This window comes from Ramularia collo-cygni, assembly GCF_900074925.1.
Source record: "Ramularia collo-cygni strain URUG2 genome assembly, contig: RCC_scaffold16, whole genome shotgun sequence".
Taxonomy (NCBI): Eukaryota; Fungi; Ascomycota; class Dothideomycetes; order Mycosphaerellales; family Mycosphaerellaceae; genus Ramularia; species Ramularia collo-cygni.
In genome coordinates, this window is record NW_019716270.1 from 717,756 (window position 1) to 742,914 (window position 25,159).

The window sequence follows — 25,159 nt, forward strand, 5'->3', positions numbered from 1 at the left end:
CGGATTTTTCAACCACATAGTATATAAGTCGTCCTATCGAATCTCGCTTTTCTACGACTACGACAGCGTAGGTGTAGATAGGATACGGCAGTTTTATAGCGTCGATTATATGGAATGTGTCCGATGCTTGCTCGAGCAAATATCGGTCACCTCGTCGAACTATATGACACTTCTTACGCATTACTCGTACTATTCTAGTTTGCTTCTTCGTTTCCCCCTAGTAGACCAGCTGAATCTAGACGTAGCAGATGCTGGTTCAACCAGGGATCAGAATCAGTTATCAAGAACAACTTCAGACTCGTAAAGTAACCAATTCCCCTTGATTCCAACCCCTTTAGAAAAAAAGGGGATATCTCGCAGATTTGACTAGATAAGATACTCCCCTCATCCAACTGTTGCTCGAAGTCGCTACCTTCTTGAAGTGATCCAAAGTACTGACATTTGTTTTCTTCTAGGCTTGCGGCCATGCTGTTCGATTTCTCCGTCACGACACCAATTATTCCCATCGGACACCACCCACCACCACTCACCATTCTCCAAACCCTTGCTTATTTTGATTCACCGTCTGTGCCGACCGAAGCGGTCGACAAGTAAGGCCATCCGCAAGAAAGAAGTCATCGACAGTTCTCTCCATTACTTGACTCCCAAGACTCAACGACTCTGCGAAAGCGGACCGGATGTTCTAAGATGATAATTTCAATACGTATGGGGGTACTGTAGGGGTACTGTAAGCCGATCATCTATGGAGACAGTGCCATGTCATTCGAGTACTTTGGTCGGGCTGCACTTGGTTTCGTCGAATATGTAGCTGGTCGGCGGGTTCGGGGTGTACATTGATATCAGCCAGTCCATATACACGCCGTGCATTATACATCGCATCATATCGGCAAGAGCAATTGCGGGACATGCTGTCTTGGTGATCTGCCACCCTATAGTACACATGTACGACGATACCTTTCATTCCTTCCAGGGGATGTTATGATGATATGCAGGAAGGGAGTCATCTGTTCGTCCACCTTCTTCGACGACATTCCTCATCTCCCCTTGAACGTCGGCCTTCGCTTCTCCCCAAACGCCTTCAGGGCCTCCAATCGATCTTGGGTGGGGAGAATCATCTCATACGCCCGATTCTCACTCCCCTCTCCCGCCTTCCATCCATTGACGGCCTGCATGGCGGCTCTAATGGCCACAGGTCCGCCCTCACAGATGGTCGTGGCCATGTTGACCGCTTCGTCGAGGATTTTCCCTCTCGCGACGCCTGCGCCGTTTAGATCCTCCTCGTTGATCTGCACCAATCGATCGGCCAAACCGATAAAGTAGGCCTCTTCCCCGCTGACCCTCCGACCCGTCAGGATGAGATCTCTTGCGCGGGCTTCGCCGATGAGAGCGGGGAGACGGTAGGTGCCGCCGCCGCCGGGGATGATAGCCAGACGTGTTTCGGGCAAGCCGACGGAGGCGGTCGAGGCCAGGACGCGGAAGTTCGTGCACAGGGCCAGTTCGAGGCCGCCTCCAAAGGCGATGCTGCTCACGGCGGAAATGGTGGGGATGGGGAGGGTCGACAGGCGGGCAAAGGTGGAGCGGAGGGAGGCGAGGAAGTTCTTGGTGCTGTATCGCATTATCATCAGCCTGTATATCCATTGAATAGCATGACTGACTTGCAAGTCCACGCACTCATCCTCGGTGAATCCTAAGCGTTCCTTCAAGTCGGCGCCCGCACAAAAGGCCTCATCGCTCTCACTGGCGAGAATCAAGGCGCGGGTGCTGCTCCTCTCGCCTTCAGCGTGTAATTGCTCGACGACGCGACTCAATTCGCCCAGCAGTTGGGTGGAAATGGCATTGCGGGCTTTGGGCCGGTTGAGGGAGAGCACCGTGATCTCCCCCGAATGCGGGGCCGGGATGTTGGTGAGGCGGATGGTGGAGGAGAGGGAGCCCGAGGAATATGCTGCTCTCGTCGCTGTCCGCTCGATCGACGCCAACGACGCTATTGTCTGCCGTCCGGCGAGGCGTGGAGCGAGTCGGAACATGGGGAATTGATAGCTATTGGGAGGACCTACACGTCCCTCCTCCAACCGGATGGGTGAGGCGTGCGGATTGATGGCATGGCGTAGGTGGAGTCTGGATTGATGGGCCAATTAGCGTCGAGGTGCCTACTAATTCAAGCGCCCCCACCCGCTGATCTGCTCAAAGTCCATCAATATGTGCAGCCAATCGTTCGGCCTGCTCAAGACACGGTATCTGAGACAGACGACTCCCAGTGAGGACGTGTGGCGATGGGTCACGCCTCGAGGGCACATGACTGGTCACCACGTCGTTTCGCATTCCATCAGATCATCACTTTCCCCTGCATTACTTCCGAAGCGTAGGCAGGCTYGCAAGCATCCATCGCTTCCTTCCAAGCAAACAAGGCAGAAGACATTAGACTATTGTGCTAGCTAGCTAATTGGGCGGAAGATACCAACCGCTTGAGGAAGGTCACTCAAGCACAGCATGATGGACCAAACCCTACAAAATGTACAAAATGCTGCTCTGGTCCCTTCCGGAGAGACTTTCTTCGACACGAGCAGCAAGATGCCTTCGATTCGCTCCCTTTCCGGCCTCGCCTTGTCGGCGTTGGGTGCTGCACAGAATGTTCTGGGGTTGGGAATGAGCAGTCCCGTGGCGAGACAAGATGCTTTTGCTGCGTCGGCGAGCTGTTCTACCGATGGGCAGTTGAGTTGTCACAACAGTTCTGCCGTGGCGGACTTGTGGTGGGTTTCTTGACGATATCTCACCCTTCATCTTTGGTGGCAGTCAGACTGACGAGTGCATGTGAAATCTAGCTGCTTCAACTCCCCTGGTGGAGCTCTCCTCCAGACGCAATTCTGGGACACGAACCCCGTGACGGGACCGGACGATAGCTGGACCATCCATGGCCTGTGGCCCGACAACTGTGATGGAACTTATGAAGCCAACTGTGATGATGCCAGAGCATACACCAACATCACCCAAATCCTGCAGGCTGCTGGCCAGACCGACCTTGTCAACTGTGAGTGCACCAAACAATCATTCTTCGCCACGCACCCCACTAACACTTCTTCCATCACAGACATGCAAACCTACTGGACCAGCAATTCCGGCTCCTCCGAGACCTTCTGGGAGCACGARTGGGGAAAGCAMGGGACTTGCATCAGCACTCTCGACCCGGACTGCTACACCAATTATCAACCCACGGAGGAAGTTCCCGAATTCTTCAACCGCACAGTCTCCCTCTTTCAATCCCTTCCATCCTACAAATGGCTCTCCGAAGCAGGCATCACGCCCTCCACTTCGACAACTTACTCTCTGAGCCAAATCCAGAATGCTCTGGCCAAGAACCACGGCGGCTTCACACCTTACGTGGGCTGTCGATCCGGCGAACTGGACGAGCTGTGGTACTTTTATAACGTCAAGGGATCCTTGCAGAGTGGGAACTTCATCGCCGCAGAGTCGTTGACGAGATCCAACTGTCCCAGCAGCGGAATCAAATACAAGCCCAAAAATGGCGGTGCTTCTCCAACATCCACCTCCTCCYCTCCCGGCTCCACTCCTACCTCCTCTCCAGGAACCCCCTTCTCCGGATCCGGCTACCTCAACGTCCTCACCAACGGATCCCAAAAGGGATGTATCATATCTGCGGGAACATGGTATACTTCCGGCACTTGCGCGACCATCACAGCTACTCCTTCCGGGGAGGAGGGCTTCACGCTGAAATCTTCAAAGGGAAGCTGTGGCATTGTTTCGGGCAAGTTGACGTGTGGATCGAGTGTTGCTGCCACCGTGTTTGGAGCGAATGCGACGACGTTATTGTATGGTGGTAGTGGGGATTTCTCGGCCGACTCCACCGCGAGTGGGAGTACGCAGGTTGCTGTCTATGAGGGCAGTGCACATTCTGTGGGGTTGGAGATTCAGTGGCAGGGAAAGTAGATTTGTTGTGATATAGAGGGATGAGAAACAGACCGCAATTAGAGTGATGAAGATCATCGTCTCACTTCTTCCTTGCTATTCTCATGAGGATCCTCGTTTTCCTGATTTTGAACCGCTCTGATATGGCTGTTTCTCACCCTCGCTGGCACTCACTCGTATAAATAAGCTTTGATCACGTCATCGCCCTTGCACGACTGCACCTCGACAAAGTATCAGAACACGACATTCTTCCATCCATCAAGTATGGCAATATTCAATACATTCCTCCCCCTCCTACTGTTATGGGCTGGCTTTTCCAATGGAGCGGAGCAAGAACCTCTTGGACTGCCCAAGACGAAGAAGCAGCCCAACATCGTCTTCATCCTCACCGATGATCAGGACCTCCATATGGACTCGTTATCATATATGCCGCATTTGAAGAAATACATTGCCGACCAGGGAACGACCTTTCAAAATCATTATTGTACCGTGGCGTTGTGTTGTCCTTCGAGGGTGAGTCTGTGGACGGGAAAGGCGGCGCATAATACGAATGTTACCGATGTTAATCCACCGCATGGTAAGGACCGACTTTTCTCACAGTGAAAGGTATGTTGATTGATAATCGTAGGTGGATACCCCAAATTCATCTCCCAAGGCCTCAACGATGCATACCTCCCTCTGTGGCTACAAGAAGTCGGATATGGAACATACTACGTCGGCAAGCTTTTCAATGCTCAAACCGTCGACAATTACGCCTCTCCCCCCGCAGCAGGCTGGACTGGGAGTGAATTTCTCCTCGACCCATATACATACGAATACCTCAACACCACCTTCTCCCGAAATGGTGGCAAGCCCCAGTCCTACCCAAACCAATACAGCACCGACCTGATCCGCGACAAATCTTTTGCCTTTCTCGATGATGCCATGACTATTCAGCAAGAAACGAGCCAGCCCTTCTTCCTCACAATAGCTCCAACAGCACCACATACAAATGTGCACATCAATTCCAACGTCATTGACAACTTCACCGAACACTCCAACATCCAACTTCCTCCCGTCCCAGCGGAAAGACACAAACATTTATTCCCCGGAGTAAAAGTCCCTCGAACCGAACACTTCAACCCACAAGATCCCCACAGCGTGAGTTGGATCTCCCGTCTGCCTCATCAAAACTCGTCGAATTTGGAATACAACGACAACTTCTACCGCAAAAGACTCCAATCTCTCCAATCCGTGGATGAAATCATCCCAGAACTCATCGAACGGCTGGAGAAGTCTGGAATTCTGAATGAAACATACATCATCTACTCCACGGATAACGGCTACCACATCGGTCAACACCGCCTACAACCGGGAAAACAATGTGCCTTTGAAGAGGACATCAACATCCCCTTTCTCATCCGCGGTTCCGGAATCCCCCAAAACCACACCACAGATCTAGTAACCAGTCACACAGATCTAGCACCCACTTTCCTCTCCCTCGTAGGCGCGCAGAAGATGCGGGAGGATTTCGACGGGCAGGCAATCCCTTTGTTGGATTTGCTCGAAGCTGAGAGGAAAGAAGAGAGGAACGAACATGTCAATGTGGAAATGTGGGGGATTATCATGTCCGAGGGGAAATTTGGAAGTGTCTTGTACCCGAATCATACGTATAAAGCCGTGAGGGTGGTGGGGAAGGGGTATAGTTTTTTGTATATGGTTTGGTGTGGTGGGGAGCATGAGCTTTATGATTTGGTGGTGAGTCTTGCTGTCCTGATGATGATTGTTATGCTTCGCTCAACTGACTTTCAATAGCATGATCCCTACCAAATAGATAATCTCTACTCATCAAATCATTCCACCACTTTCATCACTTTTGAGTCCGAGGAGAATTTCACTGGGACATCAACCACCCACCTCCGCGAGAAGAAGAAGAAGAAGAAGAGGGAGGAGATTGATTCACCACCCTATCACGCCTCTTTTCCCCAATTTTTGGACACTCCTCCTCCTCCTCACCTTGGACATTCCTCCTCTATAACGCACCCCGATCCTCAGGCTCAAGAAGAGAAATATCCTCTAACAACCCTCCTCTCCCGCCTGGATGCCCTCCTCCTCGTCCTGAAGAATTGTAAGGGGAGGGAATGTACGCATCCTTGGGAATCTTTACATCCTCCCAATACAAATACAAATAATGAGGATGAACTGAAAGTCCCGAGGAACCGGGAGGGAGATGTTGTTGTAAGGAATTTAAGGGATGCAATGAGGAAGGAATTCGATGGGGTTTATGAGGGTATTGGGGAGAAAATTGGACGGGTGGGGTTTGAGAGGTGTGAGAAGGGGTTTATTTTGGAGAGTGAGGGGGTTGTTTGGGATGGTGGGAGGTTTCGTGTTTGGGGGTACTTGTTTGATGAGGGTGGGTAGAGGAGGAGGATGTTTTTTTTGTCGGTTTTTGGGACTTTTGGGGGTTTGATGGTGATTCTTGTAGAGGGCGTGGGATTTAGGGAGAGGGAGAGGGATTATGAGGTATTCTCTCCTTGTCACTGTGGATGTTCTTGTCTGATGATTGAAATAGACAAAGGCCTCTCCGCTTTCTGACTTTCTATTTTTCATTTCCCCTACTTATAAAGCATAAAAGGTGCCGTAAGTAAAGTTATCCTTCGCTACTGTTTTTTTCCTTCAGCCCCTTTTAAAGCGTCTCCTAATTATAATTCTCATGATACCTTACCGATTTCTCCCCTTGAACTAAAAAGAGCTTCATTCTATATCCTCTATTTATCTCTGACAATAAAACAAGGATATGTAATCCCTTCCCGCAAAGAAACTGCTTAAAGGTAGCGAAAGTATTTCCTAGAGATGGAATTATTTTAGTATCTTATCTTCGCTTTTGCTTTTATCGTTGTTCAATAAATGTTGCCCTAAGGAGATAGTCGGCGTAGTATAGGGTAATCTAGTCTCGGGGGAATCTTCTTATATTATTAGTTCTTTCGGAGAAGAGTTTAACTTTTTCGTAGAGGATTAGGATTTCTTTAAGGGGGATTTGAAGAGTAGGATAGAGGAAGGAGGGTAGGGGATATTTCGTAGGGCTTACGTTAGTATGTTTCCTATTTTCGGGAGTAATAGATTTGAGTAATTGTTGTTTTAGGGAGAGGGTGAAGGTTGTTTGAAAGAGCTTAGCGGGGAGGTCTAAAAAGGGGGTTTTAGGAGGAGGGGATTCGTTACTACTATCTTACGACCTTTCGACGAGTTTGCTATAAGGAAGTTCGGGTGATAATAAGGAGATAGTCGGGGTTAGAATGTTGCCATGATGATAGAGGTCGTGTTAGTCATTATGAGATAGTCGGTGATAGAGAAAGGCTGAGGTGAAATTTGGCATCCCGGGCCTCATTCTTGAATTGAGTGGAAATACGTTTTTGAACTTTCTACTTTAGTCTTACAATCCTCGTCACGATAATTGTTAGCGTTGAGACGGGGTGAATGATTTTTCTCGTCCGATAGATTCACCCTGTGATTCTCTGTATCAAGATCATTACCTCTTCATACCCCATTGGGTTGAGTATCCCCTGAGATCAACCTGCCTATGTAAGTTAGTACGTCTTAAAGTCTAACTTTCAGCGACATTAACACTTACATAAGTCTCGTTGATCTTCTTGATATCCCCCACTCCAATATTCGCCGCGTCGATAGCAACCTCCCTCTTCATGATATCAACAGCTCGTTCCACACCTGTACATCACCGTCAGCTTCACGCCCTCTCCGTCCAACCTTCCACAAAAGTTCACTAACCCGCTTCTCCATAAACATTAGCAAACATAAACGGCCTCGCCAACCCCCACCGCCTTAACCCCAAGCGCCAACAACTTCAACACATCAGCTCCATACCTAACCCCACCATCCGCCCAAACCTCCATCTGCTCAAACACCCACGGCGCAAATTCTCGAATTTCCATGGCAATTTCCAAAGGACTCGGACTCCCATCAACCGTCCTTCCTCCATGATTACTCAAATACATCGCCTTCAATCCCCTCTGCGCACCAATCACCGCGTCTTCCCACGTTTGTATTCCCTTGGGCAATGATAGGAAGTTGAGTCTGAGCTTGAATTTCATCCAGTTGATCCCATGTGAAACTCGTGTACGCATCATCTGCACTCCCAACTCCCATACGAATTGCTCGGGGACGATTACTATCGGCTGGGGAATCGACCGTTACAATTAGAGCATTGAAACCAAGTTCTTCTGCTTGTCGGATTTGTTGCATAGTTTTGGTGCCGTTGAGGGGATCGAGGTAGAGTTGTTGAAACATGATTTGTCCCGTTGCGCGAGCGGATTGGATGTCTGCTTTTGTGCGGGTGGAGAGATCGGAAGGGATGTAGAGGATATTACCTGCTGCAGCCCCTTGTGTCAAAGCCATCTCGCCATCGGGGTGAGCGTAGCCTGCTCGGGCTGCGGGAGCGATCTACGTCGTGTCGTCAGTTATGTCTTGCTACCTTGGAGGTAGATGTGATTGTTCGTACGAAGAACGGTGCGGAGAAGTTGAAACCTAAGATACGGGTTGGGAGACTCTCCTCGACATTATTGATGTTCAGCATCACTCTCGGGCGGAATCTTAGGCGTGGGAATGCTTCGAGGTTGTTGCGATATGACCATTCCCCTCCGGCGCCATTGCGGTAGTAAGTGTAGGAGGTTTCATTGAGATGCTGCTGCGCTACGTATTGAAAGTCTACCACCAACATCAATTATCAGTCTTCGTCCAATTTTCCCATTCGGATAAGGACTGAGAGATACCATATAAAGTAGCAATGTCCTCCAACTCTGGCAGCGAAGAAGTCTCGTTCGTAATGCTCTGGAAGAAAGATGCATGGCCCGTATCCGGTTCCTCGAGAAAGTGTCTTGCGGCATGTACCAACGGCCCCAGGACTGCTGGCAGCAAAACAAAACTTCCCCAAAACATTATATCATGTATCATCTGTACTTCCTGCAAGAGAAAGGAGAACAACCCTTCTAGAATGTCCTGTCAGGTACATCCTCTTATAGGCCACTGGCGGCAACCCGCCAAGTTTTACCCCTCTCAAATGGTAAGACGGAGCACGGATGCATACATATCCCGCGGATAGCATTGCCGTAAGCAGTCGCATTAAGTTTGTCTCCATAAGCACTTGTGGTGTTGCCCGAGTTCTTATATGGCAATGCCAAGACCCACGATGCCCAAAGCAGACATTGCAAAGAAAGTGAAATGTCAGCTGCGCCAAGAGTGTGAAGCAATACATATCATGATAGACCCTTGGGATAGCCCGTCCAAAATTTGGTCATCTCACATAAATGTAGAGTGGCTGTCTATCGTGTTGATGGGCAGTGCTGTATTGACCATATGGCTATCACTTAGAGAGGGAATGTGTGAAWTGTAGATTCACTTCATTTTCGCTGTCACAAGCTAGCTTTGTTTTCCGCGTAATCCTAGCCCCGTGATTGGCTCGCTAGACTCCGATCATTGTAAACTCTGATTGATACGGACCAGCGGATGGACCAACGGCTGGAAGCAGACATGAAAGCTTGAAGCCATGTGTGATATTTTTGCACAGGGCATGCGGCCATTTGATTCCACAGGTTTCTTGATCAGTTGAGGCATCACTTGTACGAATGTGCGTTTAGCTGACCGACAAGCACTTTCGAACCCAAGCCGCGCAGCTATACACAGATCAAAAATTCGAAGGTGAAGTCAACTCGTCTCGAACAAGGGTATGTCTCTTGTCTTCCCGCCATAGCTCTTCTCTTCATCCTCTTTTGGGAGCTCCCTCTCTTCCCCCTTCTCATCTTCATTCGTACCCTAGTGCGGTATTGGTACACGTCCTTCGCCATGTCTCCGCACACGCATCACCCAGCCAATTCTTTTCCACCCCCGAGCCTTTGAAAAAATCCATTGATTTCCGGTTCGTGGAGGAGATATTCTAGCAGGACTTTACGGCCAAAAAATACATGTATTCGACGCAGTCAATTTTGCACACAATCCTTTCCCAGCCACATAGTTCCCGCATCAAATCGAGAAATTCCCAAATTGCATCATGTGCTCACCGTAGCCAAGATCGAGTTTTACAGTCCCAAGGAGGTTTTGTCGCCCTCCGATTTTGACCAGCCAGGTAGTTCGCATGATGTTCCTGTGGAAAAAAAAAACAAGGTGTTGGCACCGTAAAGAATCGGACTGGCTTCTTGGTAGATTCGACGGCAGCTGAGGAGGAGGGATAGCGCGACTTTTTCGCTACAGGGCTCGCAGCGGCAGGGAAACTGGATGTCGATTTGGTGGTCGGTCGTAGACTAGGGAGAGGCGGTACACCCGGTTGCGGATTTCAGCGGGTAGGTCGAAGAAAGATTTGTTTGGTTTCGCTGGTGTAGCATTCTGAAATCCGATGGTGTAAGTTGTGTCAAGATCTGTGAGGTCGATGTTGATTGATATCGCGATGAGTGACAGGGTGGAAATGTGAGAGAGTGAACAGGTGATGAAGTAAGCGAAATGCGTCTGTGGGAAGGGTAGTATGTCATCTGTTATCTCTCCATGGTTGTTGAATTGAACTGTCATCTGTCATGTTCCGTTTCTATTGGACCAGCCCAGGCCGACCAAACCAGAATCCATCCCCACGCATGATAAGGAATCGAGTGACCAGTGCAAAAATTGAAGAGTTTTGTCTTGCACTAACAAAAGTAGTTATCAGTACATAGTATGCATAAACAGCGGACGTACATTGTCCATTTTCCGATTCCACATCCCCAACTCCACGCTGAAACATCATAAAATTTCCAGATCACTCCATCGCAGATCAATCTTCAACTCTGACCGGCTTTCTCAGTACCAGCAATGATATCTTCTGGATTCTTTCCATCCCTCTGGTTCCTCGYAGCATCCTGTGTCTCTGCCTCTTTATTACCCTCCTCACTCGCCGCCGGTAAACAATACTCTGAAAGTACCTTTTTCAACAAAGGTCTCTTGATCGGTTTTGAAAGGAAGTAATCCATGCCACTCCCATAGCACTCATCAATATTACTCTGATCTGCAAAAGCCGTTAGAGCCACAATTGGCTTTTTGTAGCCAGACTCTCGGATTAACTTTGTCGCGCAATGGCCGTCCATGTTGGGCATTTGAATGTCCATGAAGATAATGTCGTAGGTATGGAAGTCTCCCTCCCTGTTCTTGACCAGATCGAGAGCTTCTTTACCATCTGCTGCGATGGTGACGTTCAAAATCTTTTCAAGTTTGAGCATGCGGAGGATGACTTCTTGGTTCACTTTGTTGTCTTCAGCAACGAGAACACGAGCTTTGCTGAAGTCTTGCGGGCTAGTTTTGCTGACTCGTCTAGTCACCACCACCGGTCTTTGTGGAGGCTCCGACGACTTGGGTACCGACTCTGACGACTTGGGTGCCGACTCTGAAGGCGACGCCTCTGACGGCGATGCCACCTGGAAATCAATCGAGTCCGACATCCCTACCAGCGTGAGCTCGCTGCTCGGAGTGCGACCATTAGGGATTGTGGGCATTCTCGCCGTGGAAGGGATCCTCGAAATCGGCCGACTAAAAGAAGACCGGGGTGTATCGCATCCGTGTACAAGTCTCATCGGAAGCTTGACCGTAAAGATGGACCCTTTGCCAACAGTACTCTGCACGCCAATTGTTCCGCCCATCAGACTGACAAGCTGAGAGCTGATGGACAACCCCAAACCAGTCYCGCTATGCTTCCTGCTCAATCCAGCATCGGCCTGCACAAAAGGCTCAAAGATACGATGAAGCATTTCCTCCTCCACTCCAGGTCCTGTATCCCTCACTTCCAACTGCATGACCATGTCCCTTCCTGGCGGTGGTGATTTCGCTTGCGGATGAGCAGCAAGCTGAACGTCGAAAAGTTCTCGCGGGTTGATGAAGTTGGCAGTCGCATTCTCAAGAGGTGTTGATGTGCCCTTTTCGGCGATCCTCCTTCCTTTGAGCAGTGATCCATTCCTCGTCGGCGGTTCCGTCAAACATTTGATCGTCAGCGTGACAGAGCCTCCCGGGGGTGTGAACTTTAGCGAATTCGATACGAGATTGATAATCACTTGCAGTATGCGATGAATGTCTGCGTAAAGGGTCATATCCTTGAAGGTTCCATTGCCGTACGAATCTCCAGATGATTCTTCGAAGATGACTCGCAAGTCCACCCAATTGCCTTTCGCTTGCTCTCCAAAGATGGCAATCGTCTGTGTCTCCAGGTCTCGCACAGGAAACTCCTTCTCGTCCAGGGTAAGAGCTCCACTTCCGAGTTGGTTCGAGCTGAAGTTGAGCAGATCGGTCAGTGTCCTCAACAGCAAATCGCCGCTCTTGTAGATCGTGTTGAGTGAATGCTTCAACTGAACGGGATCTTCCTCCTCCATGCATACAGCCGTCATCCCAAGAATCCCATTGAGAGGCGTTCGGAGTTCGTGCGAGCACATTGCCACAAACAATGTTTTACTTTCATTGGCAGCCTCAGCGGCCTTCATGCTTTGCTCCAACTCGACAGTCCTCTGCTGCACACGATCTTCAAGCTTGGTGTATTGTGAGACAAGCTCATCACTCATCTCGTTGAAGGTGACCACCAAATCATACATCTCATCCTTGATCCATTGTTGTTTTCGTAGGGGCACCTTTCCAGGAATTCTTCCGCGAGTCTCTGGTCTTCGTTCGACATGATAATATGCCCGTCTCTTCGCCTTGGCCTTCTCGACGCATGTGGTGATGAAGCCTTTGTTGCGATGATCGGCCAATTCGGGATCGCCTTCAGTACTGTCGTCCTTTTCGCCGAGAGAATCAGAACTTCCGCTAAAGGAACCGCCTCTCGGAACTATCGTCTGTGCACTTGCAGCTTGCATTCGCACAATCGGAAGGACAGCCCAATGTGCCAGAGGAAAGGATACAATACACATGAAACCGATGACACCAAACAGACAAGCGAGAATGATCTCCCTCAACCTGTCGATTGGCTTCCAGACCTCGTTTCGTGCTTGCTCAACTACAATCACCCAATCCACCAGTATAGTGGGAGCTGTGGAGTATCCCACCGAGACCTTCTTTCCCGCCTCGTTGTGGGTTTTGATCAGACTTCCGACGTCGTTGACTCCACGGACATTCTCAATTATTGCATGCCGGACCGCAGGAAAATCGTCGGCTGTGAAATCCCGATTGGGTGCGCCTGCTACATGGAGTGGGTGTCGAGRCTCGGCTGTGATGTTGAGTGGAAGTACGTAATGCACCTCCGCGGAAGCCGCTCTGCTCTCATTCCCGATGATGCCGGGAGCAAACAGATTGTTCGCGTTTGAGGGTCCAATTAATAGTGTCTGGCCGGAATCCCCGAGGCCACGCTCATCCTGGAAGACTTCCCTTATGAGTTTTGCATTGGTCACCACTGTGATCCATCCAACAAGGGATTCGGTGGAATTGTTATTGATCACCGGCACGGTCATGGAAAGAAGCGCAAACGAAGAATTGATGCTGGTCGGTCCCAGGACGAGTGTAGAGTAGAGGTCAAGTTCCACACCATCATAATTGGCATGTCCGTCCTCTCCGATAGTCAGGTTGGGGTACAGTGCAGCTGGATAGCCAGTATTCGGTTCACCCAGGTAAGACTGCTTTCCATCTCCGTCCAGCCAGGGCAGGGTGATGGAATCAAAGTCCGGTCCCGTGACATTCATCACACTCCTTGTACCATTCGGCCCGTCGGGATTTGCCGCGAAAACTTGACACTGCAAGACGAGTGCGCTTGATATCAATCCGGCATTGCTTAGCGTGTCCTGCAAATGGCTGGTCGCGGAAGCCCAATTCTCAGCAGAGGTATTGAAACCGTTATTGTATCGAACCAGGGCATTCTGGATACTGCTTCTGGCCGCTATGAATGTGGCGGCAATCTGCATGAGCTCCAAATTGTAGGCGATTTGTGCCGCCTTGAGTGACGCCGTGATTTCGAGTCGAGAGGACGAGACATTCAGAACAAAGTCATAGTTGACAATCCATGTTGCAACCGCAAGAACTGCAAGTCCAATTGCGCCGGAGAGCACAAGCAGGAGCGCAAGTTGCTGGCGAAGTTTGATCTTCATGCTGATGGAGGTTTCGCAATCTCAAATGGCTGGATAGAGAAAGGTGTGCCTATGCCAACAAGGGCATCTGTGTCATACATTCTGCTCAAGTGAATGATGCTTGGGCCAGCATTGTCGTCCAGATGTTGGCTGCGCTACCTCTGAATGGTCATGACAATAATGAGGAGCTGTTGTCGTGCTTCGTGTGGCGCTGACGGCTTGTCGAAGATCCGGGCTGTACGGAATCTGTCTCCTAGACTGTCTCGCGCGAGTATTTGTGACTTCTCCCGTCGTCCGTCGGCCGCCGTCTTCCAGGTGATGAGTGATGGGTGAGATTGTAGGCAGCAAAGGTCTCGTTCATCTTACAGCCTCAACGAATCCTCAGGAAATCAGGATGCGGGCGGAGCTAGTCCAGGTACGCTATGTCCCGTTCGCCAAGGCTGACTACTTTCGAAAGCATATCGTGTGACATGGTCGGTCAACGATTGGACACGACCGAAATGAGCAAATGACTTGCAACTTATTGTTTCGTGTTCGCAGCACCTTGTCCTTGTGGTCGTTCCATAACTGACCAATGATCAAATGATCGCGAGTTTAATGTAGGGCTGAACATGGCCTACGGCTTGAGAGCAGAGAAGCTCAAACAAAGTTGATGCTTTCGGAAAGGCGCGGAAGACGTTTGTGAAATTCGTTCTGTCCAAGAGAGCCTAGACCGGGTCGCGGATCACCCCCCCGGATCGCAGCATGGCATGTGCTCAGCTTTCGCAGGCTGCACGGTTGCACAAATCTGACCGTCGGGTGCCACTTTTGGATGCTGGGTACGGCGTGTCTGTTGTCAGCATCGAGCTGGGAAGCGTCAATTGAAAATTGAGATATGGCGGCAAAGGAAGCATGCGCTGTGAAGAGCTAGCACAGAGTTGACTCGAACGCAAGATCTGGTGTGGGAAAGAGATACCCCAGGCCTGCGTATCGCTGCTGTGGGATGATGCAAAGAAACATCGTTCCTCCTGGTCGTGAGCATAGCTGGACATGGAGGCAGGACACACTAAGCCATTGGATGGAGAGTGTCTCGGAGGGACGACGCGGAGCAAGAGATGGGCGCAGAGATGTCCTGACTGGCCGTGATGAGACAGGACAATGATACTGTCACCTCAATGGCAAGCAGGTGAACATTGGGCGTGCCGATCGGTGCCGATGGAATGGTGCAGGACAGTTCTGAGCTCCATGTGTATTCAACTGCCTCGCTCAACATTCGAGGCTGATACGAGGCGTGAGCGACGGACAGGCCGCATCTCTAGAATTGCGCTTGCCTTTGCTACGCGCAGGTCCTTGGGGTATAAAAAGCACTCCTTGCGATGTCGAGCCTGCAAAATTGTCGGATGGGTCTTCATGGGATTTTGTCGCAGAGTGCTCGTTCTGTGATAGAACGTGAGCGCTTGCTTAGACATGACGAGTGACGCGCAGCAACTGAAGCCATTCTTCTTCCTTGCCAGCGCCTTTGGTTCGTGGATCTAATCGGTGCTCGTGCGGCTTGCCATCTCTATTGAGACGTCCAATTATTGGCCATCTCTGAAAGACTCGAGCTTCTGTTCGCAGCAGATGTCTCCTTTGTCTGATTTTGCCACGCTGCTGCTGCAAAGGCATCTCGACACCAACAAAGCTGTGCCATGAGGAAGGACTCCGGATGGCCTCCAGAAGGAGGAACGCAGACTCAATCTGTCGAAGCTCTGTCTATGTACTGTTATCAATGGGACTGCGTCCTTTTCGACATGCGTCGTTGATCAGTCTAGACTTTGCTCCTACTAGGTCTCCCCGTTGTCTGGCTGGGCAGTCTGCTGCCGCAAACGTCTTTCGTCCACTTGCAGTTAATCACTGGGTCGAGAGAAAGCTGTTCGAGTGGTATCAACAAGGAGAATCCGACACCCAGTTGGTCGAGGCTCTGTCTCAATTTGAAGCTGCTGTTGACCAGAATGCGTCCTTTGTGGAAAGAGACGTTGATCAGGCCAGGTTGTATTCCAAGCGGGCTCTTCTGTCTCCTCACCGGGCGCTGTGCTGGCGCGAAGTCCTATTACCCAACAGACTGCACCAACTGCGTCGAGGGAGCTCATTCTCAATACCTTCAACAAGGAGCAGTATTCGCCTGTTGTATCGTGAGAGGGGGTGTCCTGATCATCTCAAACCCGCATCCACTTCAATGGAGATGAGGTACTTCGTCTTGAGAACCGCGGTGCATGATGTTTGCTCTTCCGGTAAGTAAGGTGGGTCCAGTCATTGAAAATGACGGCGCTAGTGAGCTTGTCGCTTTTCCTGTTGTTTCCGCCTCACTTTCCTCTTGCTCTTCCTTCCACACACTCTCTGCTCTACAACACCGACTCACCACCATCAACATCAACATCAACATGGACGTCGCCGCGGACATACTCGCTGAAATGGCGCTCAATGCGCCCGAAGAGCCGACCTGCCACTTCATGCGCCTGCCTCTGGAACTCCGAAAGCGCATCTACGCGCTCCTTCTCCTGCCACCTCCAGTCACGCGGGTCCACTGCAGCATACTTCCAGAAATCAAGCAATGTAGCCCCGGTGGACGTTTCCTCGCCAGCACCTGCAAGCCAGCACCTTCCTCAATCCGCACAATTGGATGCGGCACGTGCGAGTGGCGTGGAGGCGACGTTCATACCGCGATTGTAGCTCTCAACAAGACGATTTATGAAGAAGCTACCGACGTCCTCTACGAGAGCAGCGCGGCGGTCTTCTACCACGGAGTCCCAAATCAATGGGAGCAGTTGAGCGATACAACCAGATCCAAGGTCAGGAGATTGGTTTTTGTGATTCCGCTTTTAGAAAATTACAATTATTTCAACGATGTATTCTATACAATCAGCAATGCGAAGCTCATCGAGCTCCATTTCGACGTGGATCTCACAAGAGTCACAGGACGACCGATTGCTGCACAGGAGCTCTTATGGGTACCTGAGGTTGATGGGGCGGAAATAGTTGTTGATGTGCATATTGTCCGCGCTTGGGATGAGCCAGGCAGTGGGTGGGAGGAGCCGATTACCAGTCGACGGAGTATCAGCGAGGCTCGTGCCCTCGAGTTGGATGAAAAGGCGAAGGAAATGAGATTGTGGATCATCAAACTTCTGACAAAGGTTTTCAACGAGGAGGACAGAGTTCTGGTGATTCGGGAGAACTGAATGCTCTCAGCGGGCGCCCCCGGTGCTGAAAAGCAGGACTGAGCTCTCGCGGGCACCGATGTACGTATGAACATCGATTGTGGAGATGTGGTATTCGAGACAAACATGATCTTTCAAGATGCCCGTTTGAAGCACGCAATCGAGGATACATAACCTCCCACGTATGGAAGCTTCGATGACCGGGAGATCTCATGTTCTGGAAAAGATGATTCTCTGGAGACGACCTGCTCGAACTAAGCATTGCCAGTCCTCTCCACATACTAGACGTGTTGATTCCGAGGAGCGATCAGGATTCCGTCTCTTTACACTCCTTCTATACTCCCGCCCTTCTTGACAGATGCCTGTAGAGAATCCAGATAATGAAGCCCATCACTCCCACCAAAGATACAGGAAGTCCGCCAACTCTTCGCACGAAGAGAGAAACGATCAGACTTCTCCTCGGCATCCTAAAGGCGTTGTTGCTTCCCCGGATCATCTCCATCTGGGTAATTCTGCGGTTCAAGACCTCTGCGCTTATTCTTCATGGTAGGTGAATAAGGAAGGCCAATGATTAGAGCGGGCTGAAAATCTGCAGTCAAGACGTCGTGATCAAGGGGAGTGAATGGCATCGTGACGAAACTGTCCCCATCGATCAGTTCCTCCGCTCCCGTAGGACTTCAAGTCCGCAGTTTGAGAGGTACGCTCTGTCGACTGCAAGAAAGACAGGATCTTGGACGACATAACAAAGAATCTCTCCAATTGCATCCACGAACTGCTTGTCAATCAGCTATGTTTTCCAAAGTTATGCTCTTTTGTGACTTACTGAGATATACCACATCCAGGAATACTGCCAACTGGATCAAACCGCGAGGACGGGTATCGGGGTTAAAAATATCGGGATAAAGACCATCAGTGCCAACCAGATGACCGTTTCTCATTTCTCCTCCGGTTGCGATACTGCCTAGGCGAGCATTAAGCCCTTTTGCATCTTTTAGCCTCCTGCAGCAGAATGTTCTTGTAGCCGCTTCTTGAACGCCTTGCGATTCTAGCCAGCGTTTCTTCGCCAAGGAGAGCATGTCCGTGATCATCTCGATCGTTGCTTCGCATCATCCTGGAGTTTGGGTAGAGTTAAGGTCGACTGTCTTAGAATAGTATACTCTACCAAAAGCCAAAGCCCGGCGAMATCCCGTGTTTGCCAAAGCGCAGAATTGAGATTTTATCATTGAGCTGTCAGGCGAGGAAATATCCCGGACCCTCAAGGGTATTGCCATCAAGTTTTCATCTTCATGCCAATGAAGTGTATGCTCGGGTCTTTGCACTTTGCCGGCTCTGAAATCCATTTGTAGTGATGATTAGCCTCGTTTTAAGCACCGTGTGAAAGCTTTGAGTTTTCGCCAAAATCGCTTTATAACTGGTGACTTCCGGTATCTTCGCGGTCCTGCGTCACGAGGAAGTGGATCTATAGACCCAATCGATCCCTGGATTATCCTGCTATGCGGAGATAGGCTCTTGAGATCCATGGATGCTCTTGAAAAGTCAAATTCGCACGTGAAAATTGGCAGCGAGTCCGTGCTTGCTTTGTCACCACCAACATCTATTTAATCTACAGAAAATCCCCCTCTCCACTGCATCACCACATACTCGGCGATGACTTGAATTCCATAAAAGTACTGCAACTCGATCAAGCCCCTCTCTTCATCACATCTTCACTCTCGACTGCTGCCTCTATCCTACGACCGTTCCCCTCAGCCGCTTATCTGATCATGGCTACCATCACCGAAATCAATTCTAGTTTCTAGAAGCCTGGATGAAGCAATTCAAGCGTTACCACAGGAGCTTCAGGACATCATCTTTGGGCTCACGGTCGCTTTCGTAACGCCGGCTACAATCTCCATCGACGAGGCCTATAAGCCGCCTGTTGGTCTACAGCTGAACCGTAGGATCCGTGCGCAGTTTGCCAGAGAGTACTATGGAACGGCTATCGTGAAGTGTAACTTTACGTCCGAAGATTTCAAGTTTCTTTCGGACTGGCTGGTGAAAATCCCGCACTCCCATCTCAAGGCCGTCCAGACTATTCGCATCACGGGGAGAGAAAGACCCCTCCGCACCCATTTTGGGTCGACGCACATATTTTTTGCGAAGCTCGGCCGGGTAGCGTTCAACTACCTCGTGAAACTTCGGACGAAGGAAGGAGAGGATGCAAGGGGTGCGAAGCTCGAAGGCCTTCGGCTGGAGTTTGACTTTATCAACTCAGCTGGCGATGCGGTCAGAGCGTACGAAGGAGATTACAGTGCCTTCCAGGAGTGATATGGTGGCGTGTATCGTTGACAAAGAACCTGATTGACATTGACTCCATACTAATCGTTATACCAGAGCGAAGTCGTTTGAGACATGGCTGCGACCATGTCCAGGAGAGATGTCTAAGAGCGAGCAAGGGTTGTTTGAAGATCACATCACCATCACAGCGGCCCGCAGCCAGCAAAACTTCTCTTACGACCACCATACTCCGCAGCGCCCTCAACTGCTCTGTTTATCGTACAGTGGGCCGCTCTGCTATCGTCAAGGGTTCTTCCGATAGCTCTAGCGCCGCCGATCATGCTAAGAGCCAGGTGCAAGACGGTACGAGGATGAGCAAGGGTATCTCATCTTGATGGAAAACTCTCACATTGACAGCATTGCAACTTGCTGGAGATTCGGTCAAAACCTGCGCGGCTGGGCTTTTAAGTAGACGTGTCCTAAGATCCGATCTGGCTCCCGCAAAAGTAACCTCTTTCCCGTGGGGATCCGCATTGCGTCCATGGTCCGTATCTCCATTCAAACTTCCCGACGGACCATTCATTCAAAGTTCCCAAGTGACCAATGACTTCAACTTTATCTCTTTCTGCATACGTGTCCCACTGCCACCTCGCTGAAATCTTTCCCACCGCGATCTTTTAAGGATATCATACCATCAACATCAGCTTCTTTTCTTGTTCAGCCATACCGTGCCAGCTCCGTATCATGGCATCCATCGCCGACCTCGACGCGCGTATCCAAAACCTCCCGCAGGAGCTGCAAGACATGATCCTCGGATTCACAGAAGCCTTTGAGACTCCAGCCACCATCGCATTCACCAAGGACTATAAGCCACCTCTTGGTCTACAACTAAACCGTACGATGCGTGCCGAGTTTGCGAAGCGATACTACGAAACTGTCGTATTCGAGATGTCAATTTTTTCTTCGAGCCCTACTTATTTGCAACAGTTGGAGGCCTTCAAGCGCTGGCTATCTGTCCTCACGTCTTCACATCAGAAAGCCCAGCAAACCGTTCGTGTGACGCTCAGGGACCCCCAGCATTCGTCATGGAAGAATGTAGGCAGATCGATCTACAACAGCTTGTTCCTGGCCGTCGTCAAGGTAGATCTCGCTTGCTCTGATAAGCTCGAAAAGCTTCATTTGGAGTTCATCTACGTCGATGAGGACGGTGGTGTGAAATGCAGCCACATGGGAGACTACGCAGTCTATCACAAGTAACGAGACCTTGGCGAGGAAGACACAGAACATCTCCAGCATGATTGGGCTCTGACGGCAGATTCTCCGCGATCATCGGGGAGGACTCGGACCAGATAGGAGCTTTGCAGATACCAGCAGCAATCTCATACATCGGCCAGGAAATGTATCGAATGGAAGATCTTCTCACGAGTATAGTGGCAACCGGAGGACGAGACAACTCTCTCAAGCATTCTCGTGGACAGATCATTGCGAGTAGAAGACCAGGCGTCTCAGCTTGCAAAATTCTCTTGTTGACTACTCCAGCATGTGCATGCTGTATTTCCCGTCGTACCGGTGATGCAGCGCGAAGACACCCATCGCATAATATAAAACAACCCAGCCCAGACGCCAGATAACTTCGAAATAGCATGCAAACGAAGGCACTGACCTTGTGCATGCCCAAGTCAACCTTTCATATGAAAGATCTGCATGTCCCTGTGCTTCATGTTCTTTCTCCGAGTGCCCATCAGCTTTCACTTCACTTTTTCATGCCAAGAACATCCATCACTGCACGCTTCCATCAACGCACTCGTCAGAACGACACTCCACGTCACCACCACCACATCATTTCATCACTCCCAAAGCTCCCGAGGTAGCACTTCATCATGGCAGCCACCATCACTACTTCGGTAGGTAATGCTCCGCAAGTGCAATAAGCACCCCAGAATTTGAGGCAGCAGTTACTGATGGACTACAGGACAACGTCCTCGATGCGCGGATCCAGGACCTCGCACAGGAGCTTCAAGATCAGATCTTCAAGATGGCTTTCCTCGAGATCCCCGACACCGTCGCCATCGTTCCAGACCATCGTGCGCCCGCCGCTCTGCAGCTGAACCGCGCTATTCGAGCCAAGTTCGCGGAGGAATACTATAGAAAAGTCGTCTTCGTCGGACAATTCACCAACGCAACCCCTATTCTCTTGCCAGCCTGGCTTTCCCAGCTCTCCGAAGAGCACCAGAACGCGATCCGCAGCATTCGCATCGCCGTATCGGATGTAGCGGGATTCACGGTATCAAGTCTGGGACGGTGGATCTACGACAGCTTGGAGGACGTCCGAAACGGAGCGGAAATACCTCGTGGCACTCTTGACATCCGCAAAGCCTCCTTTGCAAACCTCTATATCGCGGCMAAGCTTGTCAACACCTGTGGAGGCATCACTTGGGCCGCTGAAGGATCGCATGACTCCTTCAAGATCCGGCGCACTGCACATGTGCTGTAATGCCCCCGCCCATCTGATGATGCCCTGATGGTGAGCAGTTGGTAAGGAGTGAAGTTGAGCTCCATATACCTCGCCTCGGGTGTGGCAAGAACCCCAAGATCAACGGACGCTGTGGCGCGACTAGGCAGCTTTTGCCAATCAAGCGAGGCTCGCTGTCGCCATCAAGTGCAGAGAAGACGACTCGTACGAGCGAAGATCTCTTCAAGCTTATCGATGGAACGTCCGTCATCAACTTTGCATGGGCAGCCAAGTCCGTGTGCATGGCCAACAGCCGGATGGTGAAGGTCAGGCAATTTGTGAAGGACTGCAGCGGGATTACAAGTGGAAGGGAGTGTGTCTCGGCACAAGACAGAGTCTTCTTCGTATCTGCAGCCATTGGCATCCATTGGTCTCATAGCGATAAGCCTCCTCTATTCGATCTCTTCTCGTCTCATCTTGTACTGTCAGTCCACATACACTTTCCATCCACTCATCTTCCCGGTCCACTTCCTCGCTAGTTTCGTTCCAGCCGCTGTGGGCTGTGAGAAAGCCACATCCTTCTTCTCAATGACCTTCGAAGTCCGCATCCTTTCTTCGACGATTGCAATCTTCTCTGCAAGCGCTTCGCCGTTCAACTTCTCAGACCTCCACTTCAGCTTCAACTTTGGGAAGTCCTTCTCGATGAACTTGACATGACCATTGTGCCACTCCACCGCAGCATCCAACAGAGCTACTGCGATGCCTTGACCTCGGTGCGAAGGTAATGTCCATATCCGGCAGATCCCCAGGACCGCAGGAGATCTTACCTTGGAGAGCACAAGAGGCTTCTTGGCTGCGGCTTGGAGTAATGCCTCCTTCTGCAAGCGGGCGGCCTCTGCTGCCATTTTTCGTGCTTTGAGGGCAGCCAATGCCGAAGTCTTTGCTGTCGCCAAGTGCTTGTCTGGTGCCGGAGTGTGTCTTGCAGCCTCTTCGGATGGAATGGTAGGGGGCAAGACTTCGAATGCCTCGCTGATCCTCTCCACCAACAGAAAACCGAGGCATTTTCCCTCTCGCACGTACATTAGAGATCGAAATCTGGGCTCGGCAATGTCATCTTTAGGAGCCTCCCAGATGTCCGCTTCGGCAATCTCCACCGCCCCCAAGTCTCTCTGCACAATGTCCAGCACCTCCTGTCCTTTTCTCCGTCTCGGCTTCTTGTCGAAGCAATCCACCATGACAATCTTGTCTCCCTCTCTTCCTTCCACACCGTCATACAACCGTCGTCCCATGCCACCCGGCGCATGCTCCACAAAGGTGATTCCCACATCCACACCTTCTGTATGTTGCTTGTGGAACTTTGCATGTAATTGTCGATCCTCATTCGACGAAGCAACATACTGCATCCCGCACTCTTTGCATCTCTTCTGGATCTTCTGTCCCAGGTGAAGCTGCATCTGTGTCTTTCCATCATCGCTCCTCTTCGTCTTCCTCGCCGCGGTAGTAATGACATTCTCACTCATCGCAGTGAGTTTCCGCTTCCCTAGCACCGAGAAGACATTCCTCTCTGGGGCGTGATAGGTCTGTTGCATCTCTTTTTCCAGCTCCCAAGGAAAGGCAGGCGGACTGCTCGGCGGAGTGGATGCATCGACGGCGTCAGAAGAGGGCGCAGCGGTGGCGGGGGTGGAGGGCGGCGCAGCATTCTCCGTCTCGATCGCCCTGCTCTCCATCATCTCAACACGTCCAAAAGACGGCGAAGCAGTCGATTTGRACCAGGAGATCCCAGACGCGACGCGTCACAAAGTTGGCGAAGTTGTTTCGCGTACGATCGGCGCTAAACTCACGCCGTTGGAGCTTAAAGAGCGGATGCCCCTCCCCGCCGCCGCCTGCATTCGCGCTTACCTCTTGCCGACAAGATCTCCCCTCCTCTTCTTTCCCTCCAACATGCCAACCAGAGGACCCAACTCTCCAACCCAAAACAACTGGTGGCGGAAAGTCAAGAATACCTTTCGAAAGAAGAATATTGTGAGAGAATCGGCGTTTCTGGACGACGACGAGTACGCAGCCACGGGATACGCTAGCAATCGCGGCAATGGGCGACCTTCCAATGGCCGTGACGACGAGCAGAGTCATTCGAGCTTCAAAAACAATTGATCGTGCGAGTTTTGCTCCCTTTGGAGAGGTGATTGAAAGACCATCGTCGCCGGCGAAGAATTCTGCTGTGAGACAGCTGCGGTCGGTCAAGGCCAATCAAGGAACTGCCACCAAATACCTCGACGTTACATATTTGGACAACCACTATGCCACTCATGCATCAAGTGGTAAACAGGGCAACAGTGTTGTCAACATGTTTGATTGTGAGCCGAGAGATCTGCAAGCCCATTCCGGCACGGTAGGCAAGGTCTTCCCGGTGGAGATTCTGGAACGACATCCGTATACAAGCCAGACGTTCATCCCGCTTGGAATCGCCGCGGGGGATGCTGAAACCAAGTATCTCGTCATTGTCGCGCCGACTCTTCTACCCACCAAAATAGAGACGGTGCCGAAACCATACCCCACACCCCCAACCCCACGGAGGAGGAGAAGCTTGAAGGAACGCTTGATGGGTGCGAGGCCGAATCCGTTCACCAATGATCATGCTCCGAGAACCACACCTGCTTCAACGCTCGAGCCGGAGAGGAGACCTAAAGGTCCAGGGATGCCGGATCTCGAACGATTGCAGGCCTTTATCGTGAAAGGCGACCAAGCCGTCACGTATGGACCGGGAACATGGCATGCTCCGATGGTTGTACTGGGAAGTAAGTCTATTCCATTTGTTGTCGTGCAGTATGCAAATGGAGTTGGCGAGGAAGATTGTCAAGAGTGCTTGGTTAGGAGTGAGGGTGGTGGGGAGGGAGTCGTTGTTGATGTCGATGGTGGTGATGGTGGTGATGAGGATTCCTCGGCTAGTGGAGCGGGAATCATGCGAGCGAAATTGTGAGACCTCAATTATGTATAAGGTGGTTCTGGCGTTAAGAAAAGTTATGATGCTTTCACGCGGGAGTTGGGATGTCTCTGGCAGAGTGTTGATCAATGGACTTTATGACTACCATCGCAACATGTCTTCCACCACGCTCGAGTTGGCTACTATCAGCTAGGTATTGCATGTCAACTCTTGATACCTATGCTTACGGTACTTGCGAGGTTGCTTCGTCGCCGGGCAATCATTCAAGCGAGCTAGCTTTGATACGTCATCATCTGCACAAGAGTGAAGACTTCAAATCTGCGAACTGTCCTGGACGCTCACTGCTTTCCCATCAAAGCATCAAAACTGC

General features: G+C 50.8%; 10 protein-coding genes; 6 read left to right on the forward strand and 4 right to left on the reverse strand.

Annotated features, from left to right (window-relative positions):
- Positions 1 to 1,034: 1,034 nt before the first annotated feature.
- On the reverse strand, positions 1,035 to 2,024 carry RCC_09160 (related to mitochondrial methylglutaconyl-CoA hydratase (Auh), putative; the record flags this gene model as incomplete). XM_023774402.1 has 2 exons in its annotated part: positions 1,035 to 1,605; positions 1,672 to 2,024. The coding sequence occupies 2 exons, from the start codon at positions 2,022 to 2,024 to the stop codon at positions 1,035 to 1,037; spliced, it is 924 nt and encodes a 307-aa protein (XP_023630170.1).
- Positions 2,025 to 2,487: 463 nt separating this feature from the next.
- On the forward strand, positions 2,488 to 3,942 carry RCC_09161 (related to ribonucleases; the record flags this gene model as incomplete). XM_023774403.1 has 3 exons in its annotated part: positions 2,488 to 2,747; positions 2,820 to 3,025; positions 3,086 to 3,942. 3 exons carry the CDS (start codon positions 2,488 to 2,490, stop codon positions 3,940 to 3,942), a joined length of 1,323 nt encoding a protein of 440 aa, XP_023630171.1.
- Positions 3,943 to 4,185: 243 nt separating this feature from the next.
- Positions 4,186 to 6,321, forward strand: RCC_09162 (related to ARS-1 arylsulfatase; the record flags this gene model as incomplete). XM_023774404.1 has 3 exons in its annotated part: positions 4,186 to 4,498; positions 4,550 to 5,658; positions 5,716 to 6,321. 3 exons carry the CDS (start codon positions 4,186 to 4,188, stop codon positions 6,319 to 6,321), a joined length of 2,028 nt encoding a protein of 675 aa, XP_023630172.1.
- A 1,575-nt stretch (positions 6,322 to 7,896) lies between these two features.
- RCC_09163 (related to CYB2-lactate dehydrogenase cytochrome b2) lies at positions 7,897 to 8,850 on the reverse strand (the record flags this gene model as incomplete). XM_023774405.1 has 3 exons in its annotated part: positions 7,897 to 8,355; positions 8,414 to 8,619; positions 8,685 to 8,850. 3 exons carry the CDS (start codon positions 8,848 to 8,850, stop codon positions 7,897 to 7,899), a joined length of 831 nt encoding a protein of 276 aa, XP_023630173.1.
- A 1,865-nt stretch (positions 8,851 to 10,715) lies between these two features.
- Positions 10,716 to 13,988, reverse strand: RCC_09164 (related to sensor histidine kinase/response regulator TcsB/Sln1, putative; the record flags this gene model as incomplete). Its single annotated transcript, XM_023774406.1, has 1 exon — positions 10,716 to 13,988. One exon carries the CDS (start codon positions 13,986 to 13,988, stop codon positions 10,716 to 10,718), a length of 3,273 nt encoding a protein of 1,090 aa, XP_023630174.1.
- Positions 13,989 to 16,366: 2,378 nt separating this feature from the next.
- RCC_09165 (uncharacterized protein) lies at positions 16,367 to 17,161 on the forward strand (the record flags this gene model as incomplete). Its single annotated transcript, XM_023774407.1, has 1 exon — positions 16,367 to 17,161. The coding sequence occupies one exon, from the start codon at positions 16,367 to 16,369 to the stop codon at positions 17,159 to 17,161; it is 795 nt and encodes a 264-aa protein (XP_023630175.1).
- A 2,979-nt stretch (positions 17,162 to 20,140) lies between these two features.
- On the forward strand, positions 20,141 to 20,653 carry RCC_09166 (uncharacterized protein; the record flags this gene model as incomplete). The annotated part of the gene is made up of 1 exon (XM_023774408.1): positions 20,141 to 20,653. One exon carries the CDS (start codon positions 20,141 to 20,143, stop codon positions 20,651 to 20,653), a length of 513 nt encoding a protein of 170 aa, XP_023630176.1.
- Positions 20,654 to 21,276: 623 nt separating this feature from the next.
- Positions 21,277 to 21,890, forward strand: RCC_09167 (uncharacterized protein; the record flags this gene model as incomplete). XM_023774409.1 has 2 exons in its annotated part: positions 21,277 to 21,300; positions 21,369 to 21,890. The coding sequence occupies 2 exons, from the start codon at positions 21,277 to 21,279 to the stop codon at positions 21,888 to 21,890; spliced, it is 546 nt and encodes a 181-aa protein (XP_023630177.1).
- A 443-nt stretch (positions 21,891 to 22,333) lies between these two features.
- RCC_09168 (uncharacterized protein) lies at positions 22,334 to 23,578 on the reverse strand (the record flags this gene model as incomplete). The annotated part of the gene is made up of 1 exon (XM_023774410.1): positions 22,334 to 23,578. One exon carries the CDS (start codon positions 23,576 to 23,578, stop codon positions 22,334 to 22,336), a length of 1,245 nt encoding a protein of 414 aa, XP_023630178.1.
- Positions 23,579 to 23,937: 359 nt separating this feature from the next.
- Positions 23,938 to 24,825, forward strand: RCC_09169 (related to ureidoglycolate hydrolase; the record flags this gene model as incomplete). The annotated part of the gene is made up of 1 exon (XM_023774411.1): positions 23,938 to 24,825. One exon carries the CDS (start codon positions 23,938 to 23,940, stop codon positions 24,823 to 24,825), a length of 888 nt encoding a protein of 295 aa, XP_023630179.1.
- Between the last annotated feature and the right edge of the window lie 334 nt (positions 24,826 to 25,159).